The sequence below is a fragment of the Thalia democratica genome, chromosome 4 (genome assembly GCF_965202585.1).
Source record: "Thalia democratica chromosome 4, ktThaDemo2.hap1.1, whole genome shotgun sequence".
NCBI classification, from domain to species: Eukaryota; Metazoa; Chordata; class Thaliacea; order Salpida; family Salpidae; genus Thalia; species Thalia democratica.
In genome coordinates, this window is record NC_139168.1 from 66579398 (window position 1) to 66595722 (window position 16325).

The 16325-nt window shown below is 23.3% G+C and overlaps 1 protein-coding gene across 1 annotated transcript; it reads left to right on the forward strand.

Moving 5' to 3' along the window:
* Positions 1-500: 500 nt before the first annotated feature.
* LOC145833601 (delta-type opioid receptor-like) lies at positions 501-7910 on the forward strand. The gene is made up of 9 exons (XM_082940756.1): positions 501-522; positions 879-1029; positions 1851-2013; positions 3867-4048; positions 4525-4819; positions 6280-6480; positions 7047-7159; positions 7420-7476; positions 7856-7910. Exons 1-9 carry the CDS (start codon positions 501-503, stop codon positions 7908-7910), a joined length of 1239 nt encoding a protein of 412 aa, XP_082796882.1.
* Positions 7911-16325: the final 8415 nt, after the last annotated feature.

Here is a 16325-nt window from a genome sequence, read left to right on the forward strand (position 1 = left end):
AAAGAAGAACTGTCTTGATTTCTTTGTAGACTATATAGTTTTGTAAAATATATAGTCCTTAATTATTCTCTATAAAACTACAAAAGTCTGTAAATTCAGTCTTTCAACAACTTTATTAATCTTTTAGACAAACTTTAGACTTGAGTGTAATTATTGCAATAACTATTGTAGCTTTCGTATTTTCATACTTAATTAGTTTATTATAATAGTATTATTGTTTTTTGAACTACAAAAAGACGCTCAAAATATTTGGTCCTAGGACCTGGTGCACGAAGATCCTTTTAGTATTAGCAATATTTTTGGCCGTAATTATACTTTAAGTAAATTTTAAAGTTTTATTGGATTTATAACCAATTATATTTTAATCATTAATTGTACTTATTGCATGAATACATAAAGTTTCTAATTTATTTCACTTTCATATTATAATATATTGATTATTAATATGTTTTTAGTTATTAATTTATAATTCTATATCATATACAAAATAAAAGTTTATCATGGAAACTGGATACTCAACAAGTTAGTTTGATCTTTGTTTTAAAGTAGAAGTATGAAAAATATCAAACAATTAAAATAAATAATATGTTTATTTTTATTTTCTAAGAATTTTATAAAAAGCTTACTTAAGATAGTTCTTATTAACTATCAAAATATAAAAAGTATACACTAAAAAATTATATTTTTGATAAATTTAATTGAAACGGTATGTCTGAACAGAACAAAAACAAAAATGTATATTAGTTTCATAAACTTAAGTTAATTTTAATATTAAGTTTAGTAAAAACAATTAATATATATATAGTACACTATTAAAACAACATATATAATTTTTATTATTTACACGTAAAATTTAAGCTGGCTACTAAATACAACAGGTATTCATGTTGATGAAAACAGTTCATCGACTGTGTTAGGTTTTAAAGAAATAATATCGTTGCTTGTTTGTGTATTTGGACTACTTGGTAATGGACTGAGCATTTTCATCATTTTAGTTCTGAAAGAACACAAAAAATCTGTTCTGCATATGTGAGTTTACATAATTTCAACTATAACTATATCTATTTTATTAACAAAACAAAGTGATTTTAATCTTAAACCTTTGTAATACATGTGACTATTAAACACTTTAAACCGTTAAATTATCTTTAATCATTTAGTTTTAGTATAGAAAATTTTGCATAATAAAAGCTTAAAACTCTTAAAATTTCTTACTAACAATAACTCAGTAACTTAGCTAAAGATTAAAACAAATACTTAAAAACAAAATAAATTTTTCAAAGCTTATAAAAAAATAAAATAATTTTTGTAGAGAATATTAATATAAAAGCTTCAAGCCAATATAAGATTTTAGCAAAGACTTAAAAAAATTAAAAGATTTAATAACAGTAAAAAAAAAGTTTACCTTTAAACAGTTTGTGCGAAGCCAATAAAATGTGCACTTGTTATAACTAGTATTTTGATTTATGTTTTTCTGAATGTTTAGTACACAATTGTGTTTACTTTACCACTATTTTATGAAAAATCTATTTTGTTTTGTTTTACAAATGTTCCTACGTATAAAACGCGGCCCACTAAGACTGTTATTTTAACAAGTCGGGCCCACATAAAACTTTGACTGGTTAATACAGCCTGCTGACTTTAAAATACTAAGTTAAACATATAAGTTTATTAGTTAATTGATTAAAATAATATTCAGTTTTAGAGTTAATTTTCATTTATTTAGAGTTGTGGTTTTACGTAACATTACAAAATGTCTATTTGAATATCTATGAAAAAATGTTTTAGTCTAATCCTAATGTAACTGACTCTATAGTATTGCTCTAAAAATTATGTTTTTTATTACACAGGTATGTAATACAACTTGCAATTGCTGACGCATTATTTCTACTGACAATTCCATTTAAAGTATATGAAGACATTTATCATAGTTGGAATTTACCTGATTTTATTTGTGTTGCTAAAGAAACGGCAATTCACCTAAACTATAACGCTTCAGTATTATTTCTTGTGGTTAGTGAATATTACGCTTTTACCGTAATTATTATGCTGATCATACTATTTTATTTTAGCTATCTCGATATATTTTCATAAAAAAGTTTCTTAATAAGCTTGTTTAAAAAATGTTTCTTTTAATAATGTCTACCTTGTAATTTTAATTCAGTTACGTACTTGAAAGAAATATTGCAATTACGTCTATTAAAAATTAAAAAATGTTTAAACTGTTTTTTTTATACTAAAAAAATATTAGATATAGTTTGAACAATGAAACTTCTAAATATAACCAGAAATAAAAACCAACAGTAGTTTATAAAAAAAATATTTCATAGATTCTAACTAGTTGTTCTACAAAATAAATTAAAAGTTACAAGTATTATTTAAACACGTATAAACATAATTTTTTTTATTTAAGGAAAAGTTTGTAAGCAAAAAATAACTGTTAGAATATTGAATGATTGAATGCTAAATTTCGTTAGATTTTTTAATTAAAAAATATGAAACAACTTTTTGTGTGGCAAAACTTTGAACTTGTTTCTAAAATATTTTTTTTCAATTTTTTTTTGTTTGTAAACAAAGTCATGAAGCTTGTTTGTTTTATATATTTATGAAATTAAATTGGAGATTAACCAAACAGTTTAAAACAACTTTAAACATGAACTGCACTTTAACTTTTTGTTTCTCGGTCAATAAACTATCTTATTTAAATAACTAGTCGTACGTTAGTTGACGTCATCACTAAATTAAAACTTGTTTAGACACAAAAACAACTTTAAGTATGAGTGTTTTCATAAACATAAACTTCTAGAGCAAACAAGTAGTTAGTTAATAGTAACCCTTTTGTTCTTGTTTTATCGATCTTGTTTTCCATCTAATAAACAGCTAAGAAATTTTTTCATGTTTCTGCATTAAATCAGTTAAGCGAAGTTTCACGTTTTATTTATGTTGAAAATTAGCAAACTTACATAAACAAATATTCTATTCATACGTAAAGTAAAAATTTCAACAGGAAAAAAATATCAGAAGTTACATATGTTTTTATATCAATTTAACGGCTAGACAGTTACGTAAATCTAAACTAGGTTTTAAACTTTATTTTAATTTTATTTTATATATTTATATAATATACTTATAAAACATATTTTATGCAAATTCAGCTATTACAAAACATAATTTTTTTACGTAAATACATGCAAGTATTTAAAATATCTTTTTTTTAATACTTAGGTAAATAATGTTAAGTTTAAGACAAAGATTCAAAAATGATAAATTGTCTTTATTGACAGATGCTATATAAACTTTTTATACTAAAAATATTTAATATATGCTTGTTACGACAGTTGTTGATTTAATTTAATATTAGCTTTTTGTTATATACTATTTTACATGTGTATAAATTTTGTATATTTATCAAAATAGATAGTTTTTTTTCTGTGTTCATGTACAAATTGATTTTGATATTTTTCTGAAATATCTATTCTCATAATAATTATTATTTTAAATATAGTTCAAGGTTAGTTGTAAAACTTTAGAAAATAAAATAGTATTAAGGTTTATTTATTTAATTACAGTAATATTCTAAAGTATTGTTATCAATAAAAGTAAGAATTTTTTACACTTGTTATAAAGAAATCAGATAGTTCGATATGAATTTATATAACATTTTATTTTCTGTTTTAGCACATAAAAAAATATATTATTAATAAAAAAAAAAAAGAGATTAATTAAAAAATGTAACTTGACAACTCAAAATGCAAAAATAAAGAACAACTAATACTGAATTGTACTGTTTATCTTCTACTTTTGATGATGTAAAAATTTTTTTTTACATAAAAATGCAAAACTTTAGTATACAAATTAAAAAACAGGTAATGAGTTTGGACAGATACATAGCAGTTTGCCACTCATTTTCAATTGAATTGAAAAAATTCAGAAGAAAATTATCAGTAACTGTTATTATACTTTGTGTTTGGGTAATTGCTATATTGAGTAGTATTCCAGTTATCAAAAACACAAACAATACAGGGGTATATCCTAACTGTAGATGCAAGTGAGTTTATATAAATTAGTTTAAAAAATAATTATATCAAACAAAAAATTGTTACTTTCTTACAAATAACTTCGTACTTTATTAAGTCTACTAGTGTAAAATTTTTATTAAAGTTTAGTAGCAAACTATTTAGTGTACACATAACAACTACTTCTGCACAGAAAATATTCAATAAAACTTTTATAAACTTTTTATAAAACTAATATACAGAATTTTGTGTTTTTTTTTAAATTTTTACCCCAAAAAGTTAATAAACAACCATCGTTCTTGAAAGATGTTTTAAAGGTTGGATTTTAGTAAACCATCTACGAACAATCAACTAAACACATTGAAATGGTGTTCTTTGGCAAAAAACTACACAATTTGCTTGGAAGACTTTGAAAAAATAAAAGAAATAAACTTCAAAAGTTGCAAGTTAATTTCTTTAACACAACTCAATTTTTTAACAGTTTTACTTTAAACAAACATGTAAACAGAAGCAAAGAAAACTTGGAGAACTCAATGAGCTTAGTTATTAAACATTCATTTTATGACGTCTACAGTAATTCCAGTAAAAATCAAGAGAAAACTGGAAACACTAATGAATCTGAAATTCTGTTCAACACATCAGGCTTTCCTGAACCACTAGTGAGCAGCGAATCAGCTTCTAAACTTTGCAACTATTTCGATGCACCCCAAAGCTGGAAAGACTTTCTCATTTTCAATTTTGTGTTTTTATATTTGGTTCCAATATTCATAATGTCGACATCATACGGACTTATAATGAAAAAGGTTGAAAAAAAACTTTAACTTTAATTTAACAGCTTACTGTACACACATTTTGTTATATAAGCAGTTTTAAAATTTTATAGCTGTAGAAATTAAAAAGAAAATAATTTTGTATTTTAAAATTTGCTTCCAATTAGACTAATGTAAATATCATATAGAGCTATAGTAAATAAGATTAAAGAAATAGTTTATAAATACTTCGTATTCGTGTCTTACCATTTTAATAGTTTAAAAATCTTATATTAATCAAGAGTTGAAAAAAGTAATAATCGAGTTTGTACTACTAAATGAGCTAGTATATAACCAATTTTGTAAATTACTGTTTTATTATTTCATCAAACTTTCATGAATATTTGATGAATTATGTGGTTATTGAAGTTTATACTGTTTTTATACTCAAGTTCATTCTCAGTACTATATAGGAGGTTATTGTGGTCAACTTTCTTTCTGAAATTCGATATTATAACATGTGGTTATTTGTTGAGTTTTATTTTTGTTTCATGAAGATATTAGGTTTACTAATAATATCTAAATGATACTAAAATGGGTAGATATAAAAGTTATAGATGAAATTTGAAAGTTGTAATCAACCTTATTCTATCAAACTATTGATTTTAACAAATTACTTAGTCTTTAACGACATTTAAAATTTGTTAAAGAAGAACAAGCGTGTTTAAAATAGTAACCGTAACGAATTTTGTTAGGTATACTTTAAAATAACACTGTTTTCTTATTAGTTTGTAGTTAAAACATAATAATGCTACACATAAATGGTTTTAATAGAAGTTTTTTGTTACGGCTTATGCTTTTTTCTTTAACTTTGCAAACTTCTGCATTGCATATGTCACTTTTTAAAAAATGTTTAATACTTTACTATGAGCTAATAGAAGGCTAATTAGAACTTTAAGAACCTTTATCTGTAATTTAGTATTTGTAAGCCAAAGTTTTTATTGAAAAACCTGTTTCATGAAGTAAAAAAAAAAATTATCCGTCTTGCTTACTTAAAATAAACAAGAACTAACAAAAAAAAGCAATTTTAAAAGTTTTATTTTTTCACATCAAGTTATAATATAAATAAATAGAACATATGCAAAGACAAAATAAAATTCTTTTCAGTTTTAAGTTTAAATGAAAGGTTAAAACTCTTAGGTTGAATTACAAACATTTTAAATTGTTATTTAAGATAGTTTTAAGAGTTAATGCAAATGAAGCGTGCTTAATTTTACTTCGATAATTAAATATCATAACATGCTTAAAAGTTTAAGCTAAATTTATGTTCATTTTAACTTATATTTCATGTTGTTATCGATTTGATAAAGTGACTGATCAACTATGTTATTAACTAAGATAGGAAAACAATTGGATTAAAATAATCGTAATATTTTAAAACTAGTATATTTATTTAATCTATTAATTATTAAACTATTATATCAAGTTACTTATAAGTATTTTTATACCTACAGGTCAAACAAACAAAAATGCCACAAAGAAACTCACCTAAAACTAAAAAGTTTAAAAAAGCTAATTTTAAAACAAAACAAGACAATAGAAATAGAGTGAATATAATGTGTACAAGTTTAGTTGCTACTTTTATTATTTGTTGGCTTCCTAAGCATGTTTGGCATCTTTCTCGATTAAGGGGAATCCCAATTAGTGAGGATAAGGTTGTCTTATACTTGATAGATAACTAAAAAATTTTAAAAAGTAACCTGTATATATATTTCTATATAATTTATCTGCCTATTTTTTAAAATAATTTCTGTACTATTTTGTTAAAATTTGTGAAGATAAGTATACTGCTTAATATTTTTAGTTAAAGAAAAACTCCAAAACTTAATTTTAGGAAGTCTGGTTTTTATATAAATTTTTAATCTAAATGTAAAGCTTAAAAGTAAAAAAGTAAATTAAACTTGATTTTTTTTTCATCAAGGAACACTTTTATAGATAATTAGAGTTTATTTTTAATTGGAATTTTTATAAGCTTTTAAATAACTTGAGATACACAAAACGCCAAGGCTAGCTTAAGATTATTAATGAAGTTTTTAACAACTATTAAAATTAAAATTTGAAATCGAAAAAGTTTTTGTGTCAAAATATTTTTTAGACAATTAATTGTTAACAGGAAAGGTTTTTTTAAGGAGTTTGTTATTAGCATAAATTACTATTGAAATGACGTTTTCTCTAAAACCTTAACGCAGGGTTTTGTTTGCATAATTAATTATTTAAACAGGAACAAATATGCATTATTCTGAGCAATATGGGCAGCCTACTGGGTTATCTCAACTCTCTTTTAAATCCTTTCTTTTATACTTTCTTCGGTACAGACTTTGCTAAGCGATGGAGGTTAGTAACTTGTTTGTTTAGTATTTATAAACAAAACTGAATATGTCGAGTTAATTAAAAAGTTAGAATTAACAAAACTACAAATATACTTTTACTTTAGGGACTACTTTTAAGCTGATAAATATTGCACTGGTCGCAGATTTTGGCTTTTAGGGCCGCAGTTTGCCGACCCTTAACCTATACACAATAACTTAATTTAATGAGTTAACTAATACACTTAAGAGTTTACAAAGTTAAGTTTCATATATGTTTTTATTAAGGACTACTCGCATCACGATAGTCAGTAGGTTTAGTCAGATGGAAATAGTTTCGAAAAGGTCCGTAACAAAAAGAAATGGTAAAGTGACAAACTGTACGAATACTTCGTTGCTGTCAAAAAGTACAAATAAAAAATATTGGTTCGTGACTAAGTTGAAACTTTTATTAAAATATACCTTATGTTTTCTTTAAAATATTACTCACGCAAAAAACAGTTCTGATTGTTTAATTTAGACGCTTGATATTTGTTTAAAAAGCAACAAGTTTTGTTTAAGTTATTTTAAAGATTTATCGACACATTTTACCAATTAAGTTTAATTTATATACAAACTTTGTTAAAATTAAAATGCTTACAAAAAAACAAAAATTAATCATTTCAAATTGTTATCTAATCAAAAAGTATACCGCCTATTTGTTGCATAAAAATTATTTAAACAGCAAAAAACAATTAGTAGCAACTGTTGGATCGCAACAACCTCTCGAAAAATTGTGACTGCATTCAATAGTACAGCAAGATAAACTTTTGTCTATCCAGGTTTTAGTTATTTGAAAAAACTACCTATTTGTAATTTATTTGCATTAACTTACACATAATGAAATTTACTTTCGTCAATCCCATTCTACTGTACGTGTTTACTAGAACTATTGGCTAAAAATAAAATAAAATATTTAGAAAATAACGTGTTAACAAAATAAGTTTTTTGCATACGAATTAAAACTTTATTTCCAAGTTTATTTTAAAATTCTAATTACTTCAAGTCTTTGTACTCTAAGGCATTAAGATTTAAAATTAAAACTATAGTCTAAAAGATTCAGAAGTATCGTGTTTTTAGTTGAAGAGTAATGTTTAGTTTTTAAAATTTTCATGCTAACAATTTTTTATTACAGTTAAAGGTTTCTAAATTAAACTTCAACGCGTACTACAGAAAACTCAAAGAAAAAATAAACTGAAACTTTTTAGAGGGACATATATGTAAAGTTTTGTATAAATTTATATAATAAAATAACTTCATTTTACTTTATGGATTTTAAATTAAATATACTATAAATATAAATTCTAACACTAAAACATTATAACATAAAACTATTTTTTTTATTTGCATTAAAACCACAAAAAAAGCTTAATTAAAAAAATTACTTTTAAGTTTTTTTTTTATAAACCCTAATTTGACATTTTGATTTATGTAATTGGTTTATAAAAAGTTTATATATGTTTGAAAGTCAATTTAAAAATATAATTGTTTTATATTATGTTTGATCATGTAACATTTAATTTATTTCGAAGAAATTTCATCTATTCATTTTCCTCAAATCAATGCCTAAACTATAATTTGGGTAAAACTTTTCTCTATTTTCATAATTTATCTCAATTTGACTGCCGTAAAACTTTTAATCTTTAAAATGAGACTATTAAGTACTTATAGTTTTATACCACATTTATCTGAATATTAAAAACTAGTTAAGGCTTAAATAAGTTGTACTTTTTAAGCTTATTAATTGTTTATTAAAATTTTGATTTGTTTCTGTTTAGGAATTTTTTTTTTCAAATTTTGAAAAGTTAAAAGTTAAAGTTAGTTTAGTTTATAGTTTATATAAATATGGTTATTATAATTATTACTTTAAAAAAGTTCTAATTTTGTGATGTGTGTTTTTGGTTTAGAAATTAAGCAAGTAAAGAATAAAGTAATTTCATAAAAAGTGTTTTATCGTTCTTTTATGTAAACGGTTTACCTTTAAAATTATTTTGTAATTCTGTATAAAATCTCTTTACCAACTTCATAATAATTTATAGTTATTAAAAAAATATATAAAAATTTACTTTGATACTATAACCTGTTAAATAAAACTATTTATAATTAATATGTTTAAACTTTAAGCTTAAGATAATTAAAACGTTGTGTTTTAACTATAAGTTTTTTAAATAGCACTGAATTTAGAATATTATATTGCAGAACGAAAAATAAACACTTAAATAACTATTTCAGTTATGAAAAATGTTTTTTCCAACCTTCACAGAAAAGAAAAATTTAACATGACAAATTAAAACATTATTTTTACTTTTTGTAATAAAATACTTTTTTTAAAGATTTTGTTCTGTAATAAAAAAACGTATAAGTTCATAAAAGTAATTAAAAACGATTATTAAAAATGTTTTTTTTTTAACCTATCCCTTAATACAAAAGGTACCATGAACAAATTAAATTTTTTTTTATTAATACAGAACAACATCTTAAAAATAACAGCAACAAAATAATTTTGTTTGTTTTTCATAAAACCCTACCATTTAAAATAGAGTTATTTTGTAATTACTTTTTAGAAGAAAAGTTAAAGCTAACTTACGTGCTGAAATACTTTCAGTAACAGTTAAACAATCTGCACAAGCAAACAGACGTGTTCATATTTCTATGAAGCAGTTTTTTGTTGCGTAAAATCAAACTTTCTTTTTTTTTTCTTAGTTTTTAAATATTTTTTTAGTTTTTATTTGATAAAAAATTTTTCAATTTAAAATAAATAGATTTACGTCATTTTTTTTAAATAAAAAAAATCTAAATACTTTTAAATGCTCATTTTTTAATTCCGTCAAAATAAAATTTACTTCGCCAGAAAAGTATTTTGTTTTGTTACGTAAAATCAATATTTTAAAGTTACTGTTTATACGCTTAACTAAAATTACAAAAATACTGATAAAAAATAATGTTTATCTGCAAATGACAAACAACGTTTAAAAGTCTAAACCTTGCAGTTTTTTCTATTCAAAAAAGGTAGTAGCTACAGAACTAGTTAAAATTAATAGTTATTGAGTATTTTTTGAATCTATTGAAAAGAATCTAGCATATTTAATATAACAATTAAAATTTTTTCAATGATTAATATTTACGTGGTACTAAAGTCTTTCTTTAGTCTTCACCTGCTATTAATTATAAACATTGTTTAAAACAGCATTTTTTTAGTGTATGCATGCACAGTTCACAGATAAGTAATTTAACTATTACATTAATTTTATGCAATTAAGTTAACTACAATGCTGAAGTACTTTTTATTTTGGGTTATAAAAAATATTTGTACACTTACTGTTTAAAAATACATACAAGTCTTTTATTTAAATTTTTATTTAAATTTATTTAAACTTGGAACTTTTCAACTAAGTATTATTAGAATACAATATAGAGTACAATATTAACAGAATACTAAGAATAACTTAGTATAAAAAAATACTTCCTATTATTGTTCTTCTTTTGCTTTTATGTTTTTGATGAAAGAAGTTTACATTTTGTCATAAAACTTTACTAAAATATTTCAGTTTCGTTCAATATGAATGGAATGCAATTAAAATATGCAATTTTGCGAGTACAACGAAGCTTTTTAATCAACTCGTGTTCAAAATTTGACGATTTATAAAGATTTCATGGGAAGAATAGAAAATTAGTTTCGAAGTAGTTTAAATTCAGACAGTGCTGTGTTTACAATGAAAAATTATCTGTAGTTTGTTTTGGTCAACAATTTAGAAATTTATTTGTTGAAACTAGAAATTTTCAAAAGTCTCAAACTCATTTCTATTTCAATTTATAGCTTTTTTAAAATGTTTTTGACTGTTATTTTTGAATTACTGTTAGTATTTTAGATTTTTAACATTGTTCAAACTTTAAAAAACTTAAAATGGTTCTAAAATTGAAAATTGCCCAACATAAATAGCTTAAAAAACACATAATCATAAGCTGCCTTAAACACTACATATTTAAAAAGCTACTAAAAATAATGGAAAAATAATTATTTGCATGTTTATATAGGAACTTATCTCTTTTGCATAATAACTTTTATACAATAAATATAAGTACTGCAATACGCTTTTCAGAAATATCTTCAAATTTGTTTTAATTTTAGATAATGTTTTTAAATATTTGAGAAAATGTTATTTTTAAAATTTTATACATTTTTATTCTAAAAACTGTGTTGTTATATTTATTGTTTTATAATACAGACATTTGCGTAAATTAATAAAAGCCTTTTTGTGTACATTGAAAAACATTTTATTACTTTTTTGAACATATTAATATGTTTACAGCTATATGTTGTTTTAAACTACGGTGAAAGCCTTAACTCCGAGCATATTACTTTTTAGGGTGTACTTATTCACAGAGTCTTATAAAAACAAACTTTGTATATAAGTACAATGCAATGTTTGGTTTTTATTTAAGTAAAAAGTACCAAACAGTTAACTAAAAAAATTAAATGAGTAACAAATTACTTTCTTTTATAAAAAGCAATAGATATCTTACTTAAATTGTATTAACTTTTTAAACTAATAAATATTCAACAATATAAGTACTAAAATTTTCTAAAACGAACGAAAATGACACAAAGCTGTCAAAAAAGCACAAGTTTATTACTTCTTTAATAATGCTTTAAATACAAATAAATTGCAGAATTAAATATTAGATATATAAATGTTTACGAACAGTTTTAACTCAAAGAATTTCAAATACATCGATAACCTAATTGTATAAATAAATGACTATAGTATTTTAACGGCATAATTATATATCAGTCTAAGAATTAATTTTATTATCTATGTAGAAAAAATATTGTAAATGAATTTGAAAAATAACTTTTTTTCGTAGTTAAACTAAAAATTATTAATTTTTGAATAGTTAACACGCTAAAAAATAATAATACTTTGTAAAAAAAAGTTATATTTAAATAACAGTTTAAGTATTTAAATTAAACAATTATGTGACTTAATAATTAACAACAGGCTTTGTGATTGGTTTTCTAAAGTTAATTTATTGACTGACAAGTCTAAAACGAAATGTTAAGCTAAAAACAAACAAAGCATTTTGTTTAGAAAATTTTGATTTTAAACCAAAACATCACTTTAGTATCCACAGATTAAAGTTTGTTTAAATACAAAATATAGAACGTGTCTTATGTAATTGCTATGTAACACTTGAAGTTTAATTTTAAGACTTTTAGACTTGTACTTGATAAATAGCTTTGCTTACGAAACTGAAAAAAAAAAACAATGTTATTCGGAAATCAATATATAAACCTCAGTAATATTCTCGTGTATATCATATATTTGATGTTGCTTAAGTATAAAAGAAGATATGTAGACTAATCTTATAAACGGGTTTATTTATTCGCTTAAGACATTGGTGGAACTTAAATTTACAATAGAATTTACACTGTAAGAAAAACTGATCTTATTTTTAAGTTAAAATTGCTATACTATAAATCAAAACAAATTATACAGTAATCTTCCTTTATTCTACCAACATATTTTTCTGTGTGTCAACGAATCAACACACTTCAACTGGGTTCTGTAAAAAAATAATTACTGTAATGAGAGAATAGAAGCATAGAATAAAGTAGGTGTATATATGTTTTCATTAAAATAGGATATAAATAATATAATAAAATGGTATTTACTACTGAAAAAAAAAAAGCTGAAAACTCAAATGTCACCGTATTTATAAGTATTTATAGTGTGCATAAGAACAAATTTAAAGAGAACAACAAACTTGTGTAAAAAATCAAAACGACTCAAAATCAAATTTTACCTTATATTTTTTTGTTATGATCTGTTGAATATAATACGTAGATGAGATATCTATTATTAAAACTTAGGTACAAATCACATGCTAAACAAAACACCTAAATTTCAAAGAAATCAAATTTTAGTTTATTACTATGCATTACTTTTGTTCAAAAATTAAAATATTCGCATCTACTTACTTTACTTAAGATTTGTTTCATAATTAATTAACTGAATCCAAGGATTTTTAAAACTTATTTTTTAGTTCACTAGTTGCTATTAAAAAAAAGAAGTTATTATCTAAACTGAGAAAAAACACTGCAAGAAAGTCAATTGTCTTTTCCACATTTCTTAGCCAGTAAACATTTTTAATGAGTTATAGATGTTTACAAAAACTTATAGTAATCAAGTACATCACTTTACCAAAAAAAAATCGGCTCAAAGATGTTTTGTTCGGAGGGCCACATTAACATGGTCGCAGGCCGCAGATTTTTCTTTCCGCCGGCCGCAGACTCCATTCAAAATAAAACGTGCTCGCGAGCAACTGATTTACCCTTCGCGGGGCGCAGTTGGCCCGCAGGCCGCAGTTTGCCGACCCCTGCTTTATCGTATATTTTACAATTTTTACGATTGACGTGTGTACGTTTAAAAATTATTATAAGTTTAGTGTAATTTTTTTAGAATTTTAAACTATTTAAAACTAATTGAAAACTAAAAACACGGCTCTCCAAAATCCATAATAAAATAGTTATTTAAATAACAAAAGTTTCAAAAACTCACTACAGTTTAGTTGTTAAATTTTTTAGAAGTTCCTAGTCAGAATTATTTTAAAATATTTATGTCTAGCTGATTTTTTTAATATATGTATTTTAATTTATTAACAAGCGAGTAAAGACTTTGCATGTATATTGTGTATGTTACAAAAAATAAATGGATTTCAGACAGTTAGTGCTAATTTTATAAAACTATAACTGTAGTAAAGTATTGTTTTAAGAAAAATAACAGTTTTTTTCTCTACTAAATATTTTTTTTCTTTATTAATACATATCCCAACTTACTACAATAAAAATACTTGTTTGACAACAGATAAAGTATTTAGTAGTGTATCAGTAGATAACACACGAAGTATTTAAATTAAAAAGAATAGTACAATAATATTTTGTTTAGTTGAAAAGTTTGGTATAAAATACTTTTAAATGTTATATGTTTAGTTGAATGATTGATTTACAATACTAACAGCTGAGATATTATACTTACAAGTAATAGTTTACAAAATTAAAATAGTTTAAATAAATTGTATTCTACTTTAGTTGTTGTAAAGTGTTATGTTAGAAATGTTTATTAAATCAAAAAAGAAATTCGAGGTGTCAAGTTAAACTACGGAAGATCTGTCAAAACGAATAAAAAAAAAAATTAGGTAGATCGCACTAAATTGTGCTACGAAATAATCTCGTATACGTTACTACTTTTTTCATTCGCATTATTACGTCACATTCAATTCAGCAAACGCCAGAATGCAGGGTATCAATCAATTGCAGCTGAAAATCATATTGTTTTACAAAGTTTTAGAAGCCTTGGGCAAAGACTCACTATCCAAAATGTGATGGCCTTTTAATCAGGGCTTCATAAACCAACGTCCTACAATAATCCCGGGTTTCTCCTAGAATGGAAACGCCGATTCATGGCTGGGAGGCATTTTCGGCTTTTAAAAGCTGAAAGCCTACATTCGTACGGTTTCATAAGTTTCAAAAACGATACCAAAAATCCGTAGCTTGCTGGAATCTTGCTCTGTCAGTTGCTCAGAAATAAAAATCTACGAATCAAAAGTTAGCTAACTTTATCTAAAAAAATAAAATGTAACTTTGTTTTCAACTAAACTGATTTCACTGTATTAAAAATAAAAATTTGTTTCAATTATACTTTGACAAAGACATGCAAAACTAAGAAACAATTATTTTTTATAACGCGTTTAAATTAATAAAACCATACTATAGTTTAATAAACCTTTTATTAAAAAAACTATCGCCAGAGTGCATAACTAAGCGTTGAATGACTAAAGCATTAATAAAATTTAATTAAAGCTTAATTGTTTGCTAACATAACAAAACTGAAAGTAAAAAACCTTTTTTTTTGAAATTATTATAGTTTATTTCTACAACTTAGAATAAGCCAAAAATGAAACAAGAGACATATTTATCGAATTTGAGCACAATACTATAAAGCTTTACTTAGAATTTAAATTTAAATTTTATAAAACTTAATTAAATTTTCTTAAATATAGTGGGTTTTTTAGATAGTGAAAATATATGTGTGGTATATAGTTATATTCGTCTACAAGTATTCTTAACTTTTAATAATTTATATGTATTATTACATTTAAGTGAAGTTATTTCATACCTTTTAGCTTTTATTTGTTTGTAGTTATAAATATTTTGTTGTTGTTATATAATAACAAAGAACAAATTTCGAATAGTTCTTAAAAAAATTATTTTCAGTGATTTTCTTTGATTTACTTTGAATTTTCAGTGATACTGTTACATTTGATTTACGATTTTATTATTCCTTTTGAGATTTTGAAACAAATTGATTTTAAAAACGAGAACTAAGAGTAAAAAAAAATTAAACCTTAATTAGTAATTTTTTCTATATATCAATTTGTAGTAGTATCATTTGAAATATAAAAATAAAAACTATATAAAATTATAGAACTCATTTCAAATTTTTTTTAAATGATAGTAAAACAATAATGTAACTATAAAAGCTGATTTGAAAAAATATACATAACTAGTTTAAGTTTAACGTTGTCTTCTAAAAAATTACATCTATTCAGTTTCAAAAATATTTACATAAAATTCTGCATTTAAATATTTGAAAAAAAATTGAATCTTTAAAAGTTGAATATGGATTATAAAGCTTGTACTTTATTTTAGTACCTTTTAAATGAGATTGTTTGCTTTAAGCGCAAAAGTGTCTTATATAAAGTTTTTTAAGTCTTTTAATTTTTCATAAAACTAAAAATAAAATAGTACAACGCACGAAAAAGTAAAGTTAAAATATAAATTAAGGATATATGTTACTAAAAACAATTTTTGTTATTTTTAATTATGCTTGAAAATAAAATTATTAAAGTAAGATAAAACATAAAGTTTGATCTTAATTCTGTTAATATAGAAATTGGTATTATACATAATAAAATTTAGAAGTCTTTAAAAATATGTTAAACAAATTTTAGCCTAACTTTTTCTTTCAAAATTTACTGCAGTTAGCAAAAAACTAAAATTGTATAACACTCAATATAAAAATTTAAACAAATTCATTTTATCATGGAATTTTTCAAGCGCACATCAAATGTAAAAAATTACGTACACCGCATTT